Source organism: Mus pahari, chromosome 1 (assembly GCF_900095145.1).
Source record: "Mus pahari chromosome 1, PAHARI_EIJ_v1.1, whole genome shotgun sequence".
Taxonomy (NCBI): Eukaryota; Metazoa; Chordata; class Mammalia; order Rodentia; family Muridae; genus Mus; species Mus pahari.
In genome coordinates this window covers 95,621,533-95,628,657 of record NC_034590.1, presented here as the reverse complement: position 1 = coordinate 95,628,657, position 7,125 = coordinate 95,621,533, and the positions used below count along the sequence as shown (strand labels likewise).

General features: G+C 42.4%; 1 protein-coding gene across 3 annotated transcripts in view; it reads left to right on the top strand.

The window, feature by feature from the left end:
* The window catches only part of Xpo6 (exportin 6), a 97,017-nt gene that overhangs the window by 32,412 nt on the left and 57,480 nt on the right, over nucleotides 1-7,125 (top strand). For all 3 annotated transcript variants that reach the window (XM_029547714.1, XM_021205397.2, XM_021205405.2), the window contains exon 5: nucleotides 4,609-4,768. In XM_029547714.1, the coding sequence (XP_029403574.1) occupies nucleotides 4,609-4,768 (160 nt within the window). The remainder of the gene's footprint in view (nucleotides 1-4,608; nucleotides 4,769-7,125) is intronic.

The window sequence follows — 7,125 nt, the reverse complement described above, 5'->3', positions numbered from 1 at the left end:
ATTTGAACTCAGGACCTTTGGAAGAGCAGTCGGTGCTCTTAACCACTGAGCCATAACACCAACCCCAAAACTTACTATTTTTATTGGTGTGTATTTGCATGTATCTGTGAGAGACTGTGTGAATGCAGATGCCCTTGGGTGTGGTATCCTCTGGAACTGGTGTTATAGGCAGTTAAGAGTATCTGATACACGTGTTGGGAGCTGAACTGGGTCCTCTACAAGAGCAGTAAGTGCTCTGGGACATGGAGCCATTTCTCCAGATCTGCTGTATATTCTTAATCACTGAGCCATCTCCCTAGTCACTCTTAGGTTTTTATTGAGGATGTGGCCTTCTTCTCTGAGCTTTTCATTTCTTCTCTGTGAGTATGTTTGTCATCTACTAGTTCTTATGAATTTGTGGACCATGTGCAAAAAGAGGTAGGTCCAGAAGATAGGCACCATCATCATGGTGTTGAGGTAGTACTAATGGAAAAGGCCTGAGTGAGCAAGCTGTAGTGGGCATACCAGGGTGTGGTGCAAGAGCCAGAAGGGCAAGGAGGCCTGCCAGGTGATGATGAAAACAATGGCAAAGATGAGGAAGATGTTACTAGAGATGATTTTCCATGCTGTGTAATTAAAACATTTTGGCTGTCTCTGGCAGGTCATGAGAAACCCATGATGGTAAGGGTCACTGTTCAGAGTTGACAAACCAGGAGAAACTAAGAAGAATGATGGTGATCACCTGATAGATGATCTGTTTCTTAAAATTCAACTGGACCAGGGAACAATAGAAAGGAAGTTGAGCCATGTAGTATTTCCAGTCCTGGGAAAATGGGTGATCCCAAATGGGGTGTCTCTCCCAAACTTTGTTCATACCTTAGAACCAGGGTTTAGCCACAGGGATGGGCATGTTAGCACAAAGGGAACCGGGTAAAACTGCTTCTGAGTACACTTGAGAAGACTGGGGAGATGGGCCAGTTTTGAGTGTAACAGTGGTGGGAATTGTCATTATACCTGGTTGCTGAGATCTCTCTTTGCCAAGATAAAAGCTCCACCCCACTTACTTGGGCTGCTTCCACTGGTCAGGGAGAGGAGGTGCCTCACAGCTAAGCTACTTTACCGTTCAGGAGGGCAGCTGAGAGTATAGCCACATAAAGCTCAGAGAGGTATCAGATGACAAGAAAGAGCAAGGCCAGGAGTAGTGTGATGCCTGGCTGGGGCTTTGGTGCCAACGTCTCCACCTCAGTCTTCTGGACTGCCAGCCTTTCCATCAGATGTGATCATGGATGGGTTGGAGCAGAGCAGGCTAGCCTGGATGGCTCTGTCCCTGTGTGAGCTGCAAGGGCCACATGCTCTCTTGGTTTTGTCCTCTTGCCAGCTCCCTCCTTTTTTCTAAAGCCAGGGAACCAGCCACAGCCAAGATGACTTACTTCCTTTTTTATTTTTATTTGAAACAGGGTCTCATGTGGCTCTGGTTTGTTTGGAATTCTCTATGTAGACCAGGCTGGCCTTAAACCAGTGGTTCTCAACCTTCTCAATGCTGTGACCCTTTAATACAGTTCTTCATTTTGTTGTGATCCCCAACCATAAAATTATTCTTGTTGCTAATTTAGAACTATAATTTTGCTATTGTTATGAATCATAATGTAAAAATAGCTGTTTTCTGATGGTCTTAGGCAACTCCTGTGAAAAGGGGTTTCGACCTGTTGGTTGAGAACCATGATTTGAACTCATGGAGATCAGCCTGTCTCTGCCTGCAGAGTGCTGGGATACAAGGAATGTGCTACCACACCTAGCAAAGTGATTTTTATTATGCTTTATGTCCTACGTGTTCAGTCTCTAGCACTACCAAAAAAAGAAAAAAGGTCAGGAAGAATGAATTCCTTCCTTGCTAACTTTTCCCTCAGGATGGAACCTAGGGCCATGCAGTGCTAGGGAAACCGTTTATTATTGAGCTCTATCTCTTGTTTGTTTGTTTGTTTTTTGGAGACAGGGTCTTACTGTATAGTCCAGGCTGCCCTCAAATTTATGATCTTGGTGCTGCCTCTGCTTTCCTAGTGCTAATGTTATAGGTGTATGCCACCATTCCTAGTGATGGCTTTCTTTTTTCACTGGATTTCTTGCCTGTGCTTTCTTTCCTTTGAGTAAAGGAGATTTAAGATGGATTTTCTGTATTGTAGAGTATCTGACCATATGTGAGGAGAGCAGAGGCATTTCATAGCTAAAGTAAAGTGAATGCCTCTGAAAGGCACTTACAGGAGAACAAGGTTCATTCAGTTCCCAGTATTATCACTGGCCTCTGCAGGCACTTGAACACTTGTGCATATAAATTCATATAGGTGGGGACACTTGTGCACACATAACCACATAACACACACATGCAACACACACACACACACACACACACACACACACACACACACACACACACACACACCTTGAAAATGAATGTTGCCAAGTAGATCATTTGGCAGAATAGGTTATTCACCCCTGAAAGATTTAAGTGCTTAGGAACTGGGGAGATGGCCAGTGGATAAGAGGACTTGTTGCCAGCGTCCATGTGTTGGCTCATCACTATCTATAACTGTAGTTTCAGAGGATTTGATTCCTTGTTCTAATCTGAGAGGACACCAGGTTTGTATTCAGTGCATAGACATAGTCAGGAGCCGGGCAGTGGTGGCTCACACCTTTGATCCCACCCAGCCAGCACTTAGGAGGCAGAGGCAGGAGGATTTCTGAGTTCGAGGCCAGCCTGGTCTACAGAGTGAGTTCCAGGACAGCCAGGGATATGGAGAAAATGTGGAGGGTGTTCTTAGAAGTTTTAGCTTTCAAGAGAGGTGGTTTTTATAGAGAGCAGCTCCCTCCCTCCTTCCTCCCCTCCCTCCCTTCTTCCTTTTTCCTTTCTCTTTCCCCTTTTCTTTCCTGATTGGTTCTTGGGTAGACTTGTGAATCCCCACCTGCAGATTGCTGAGATTATAGTCAACTACTGGCTTTCTTGGGTTGCTTCTGAGCACAATGGAGTTGCCCTTAAATTCCATTACTGAATTTAAAACATGATTTGAATGTGAGAGGAAGTTGCACATGCTTGAAGAAAGGTTTAGGTATTCTGAAAATGGTTTGCTTTTTAATTGTGGCAAATACTTGTCCACCTTCGGAAAAGTAACTGCTCACTTTTAATGATATTGTTGAATTTTTAAAAAAACAGGTAGGATACTGTAAGTAGCATCATGCTTTTGAAAGTGTTCCTCTCCATCTCTTACTGGAGACAGTATTACAGGAGATATAAATAGTTACTTAGTATTTGTAAAACTAACTGTAGCCAGGCATGCCTATAATCCCAGCATCTGAGAGGCTGAAGCAGGAGGATGGCCACAAGTACTAGAATAGCTTGGGCTACCTAAAAAGTTTCTAAAACTTACAACCTTGGTAGTTGCTTATTACAGATGTGTTGTTCTGCCACATGTTTCTTTTCTTTTCCTTTTTAATTAAAACCTTTGAGACTACTATGTGGTCCATATTGCCCTTAAACTCTTTTTTTTTTTTTTTTTTTTTTTTTTTTTAATTCTATGGTCTGTTTTGGCAAGGGAATGGTGGATATCATAACATGTATGTGGAAGTCAGAGGGAAACTTACAAGAGTCAGTTGTGTGCTTCCACCAGCTGGGTCCCAGTGATCAAACTTGGATTGTCAGCCTTGGTAGCACCTCTGCCCACAGTTACTGTGCTGTCTCTTCCTTAAATTCTTGATCTGTCTGCCTTGGTCTCTGACTGCTGGGATAACAAGTGTTTTATGCCACACGTAGGCTTGCCTCATGTTTAATTCTAATCTTTCTTGAAATATGCTAGGTCAGAAATGTTAGATGTAGAACTATGAAGTTGATTTAATGTGAATGTTGAAAAGATAGCACAAATTGATGTACACTGTCATTATCACTAGTATGTAAAATATTTGTATTACTGCCATTCATATCACCATGGTGTCTGTGACAGGGGGATGTTGTGAAAAGTGCAGTTAGATGACTGTCATAGAGTATGCTTGCACACACCTGCATGGTAGATGGAACCTACTCTGTACCTAGGCTGTATGGTGTAGCTTGTTGTTCCTCCACCTGACTTTGCACAGGGATCACCACACTGAATACTACAGGGAGTTGCAACACTGTGTTAAGTTGTTATGTGTCTTAACTATATCTAAACATGGAGAAACTACAGGAAAACTACTAGAAGATAGGATTTTTCATGTCTAGTGTAATCATAAAAGACCAGTAGGTCTTTTAAAGGTACACGTGGTTTGTCTATTCCAGAATTGTCTGTCATTCAGTATGAGTATCTCTTCAAATAACCAAAACTTGGTTGGGAATTTAGATTTATACAAAATTTGTCCTGTTTGTATAGACAGGGTTGTTTCCGGCTGCTTTTAAAGTTCTGCTGGTAGAATTTGAGAACTTGAGAATAAAATTTGCATGGTTAGTAAAGCAAAGTTTCATAAATGATCCTCTGAATTCTTTTTCAGAAGTGTTGCTTGAGGTAGTCTGTTCATAGGAGGCTCAGCACTTCACAGCTGAATTCTACTAATCCTCTTTGTAACTCATGAGTTCTATTGTGCTCAGAATTTGCTTTTTCCTGTCAGTTGATCCAGTCCCCTGTGACAACCCCCCTTGGACTGATCATGTTGAAGACAACTTCGGAAGAGCTAGCTTGTCCACGTGAGGACCTCAGTGTGGCTCGGAAGGAGGAGTTGCGGAAGCTGCTGCTGGACCAAGTGCAGACAGTGCTTGGGCTCTTGACAGGTGAGTGAGCGCTTTGCTGGCGCCTGGAGACAGGTCCGCTGCAGATGTGTAGAGCTCAGATCTTCTAGGTATTATTGACTCAATGTAAATGCGGGAAGAACTGAGTTCTGGTTTCTAGCACTCAGGGCCACAGTCTAGTGCATGGTAAAACCTCAGAGATTTGTAAATTTATTTTCTAAGAGTCTTTTTTTAATTGGTCCTCACTCTGAGGTACATACATAGGCCAGGTAGTAGGAATGTGATTCATGTGCTAATAGTGTAATTGAAGTAGGTAAGTGGCAAGCTCTTTATTTAACGTAATTTGAATTTAAGATTAGAAGTAGGAGTAGCAAGATGAAAAAAATTCCTCTGAAGACTAGTGAGACAGTCTTGGTGTTACCTTTGCCCTGGGTTGTGGTTGTATGTGGCATTTCATCCCAGCTATCTGATCAGAGTCTGACAGTGCAAGGGAAGGAGGAGGAGACGCCTATCACACAGTGAGGCACGAAGGTAACAAGAGCATCCCCAAAGACGGGAATGTGTTGTAGAAATTATTTAATCCCAACTCCAAGTCTCTACCCCACCTTTGATCCTTTAGTTCCTGGATAAAAGACATACAACTGTTACTATTTACCATAAGCCTTAAACAACATAAGAACAGGGCAGATCTACCCTCAATGTTATTCGAATAACTTTTTAATTGATAACTCTGAGTTATTATTGTGTGTTATTATCTGGACTTCTCTTAGTTCCAATTGGCCAGCCCTTGGGGCCATGTTTTCTTGACTCCTTGACCCATGGTGTCTTTTTTTCTTCTTTTCACCTTTTTCAATCTCTTGTTTCTCCTCCAACTCCCAAGCCTGGGAACCCTCAACCCAGCCATTGTCTCTTTATTCCATGTTCTTTCTTTACTATTGGATATTCAGGACCTTTTTTCTATTTCTCCTTTTGTATGTCTGTTTTAGGAATTGGCACCTGGTGTGTCCTTTAAAAAATTGGTTAAAAGAATGGTTGCTGGTGGTGAACTTGTTGTATGCTACACACACACACACACACACACACACACACACACACACACACACTCAGGCCATTTCTTCTCTTAATCTCAGGTGGAAACTCAAGTCTTAGAGCATCTATTCATTCAGAGCACACTGAACTGATGTCAACTGGACATTAAGTTTATATAGTCAGGGAAATGTCTTGTGCACTTGCCTTCCATTTTATGCCTGTAAACATGTAAGACATTCTGAGAACAGGTCTAGGACAGGCGCTGTACATGCCCACTTTATTTAAACTGTGGTGTTCAGGGGCTTAAGTGCTTTTGAAAGTCTTGCAGCCACCTTTAATTCCAAAACATTTTTCATCACCTCAGAAAGCAACCCTGAGTCCACAAGAGGTCACAGTTCTTCTTTCCTCCAGTCCCTGGCAACCACTAATCTACTTGTTGTCCATAGGGATTTGTCTGTTTTGAACCTTTCATATAGTGTTATTATCATATCATATATCATATCATGTCATATGATCTTTTATGTATGGCTTTCTTCACTTAACAGAATTCTCTAGGTTTATCCATGCTATAACAAGTATTTGGAGGGGACAGTTTTTTGTTTGTTTGCTTTTAGACAAAGTCTCACTATGTAGCTCTATCCTGCATAGAATTCACTGTGTAGACAGGATGGCTTCAAACTCAAGAGACCCACATTCCTTTTGCCTCCCAAGTCCTGGGATTAAAGGCTTGTACCAGCACACCTGGCCTTTGGGAAGATTTTTATGATTGTCTGTTGTGATGTGGTATGCCAGGCTCTGGCAGGGTGCTCACAGGATCAAAACAAGTCCCATGTTTTGGGAGTTGTAGTAGATGGACCATGTGGAGGTAAAGCTAAGCTGTTAGGAAGACTACCTGGGACCTAGGCAGCTGAGTGGAAATGGAAAGGACAGACAGGTAGCAGTCAGTGGAAAGGGAAGGCTGAGGTTTAGAAGAAGGGAGCAGAGTGGCAGTGAGGAATGAGGTTGGTGTGTATTGAAGACATAGCAGATGGATGGGTCAGTATTGCTGAAGACTGTATCAGGTACAGCTGGGGAACACGGTATGTAGAGGTCAGGTGCCAAAATCTGTGGGCTGTGCTTTTTACCTAGTGCCTTAGTTAGGGTTTCATTGCTCTGAACCAACCACAGGACAGAGTCTAGGCTGTTTTGAGATTTTGTTCACCAGTACAATTAATCTAAACCTCTTTAGTCTCACATAGATTCTTCCGACAAGGGCAAAAAGCCGCCACATTCTTTACCAAAATGTCACAAGAGTGATTTCTAAAATTCTTTGAAACCTCTTGAGCCAGGCTCAAATCATCCTCAGCACCAGTGTCTTTTTTTTTTTTTTT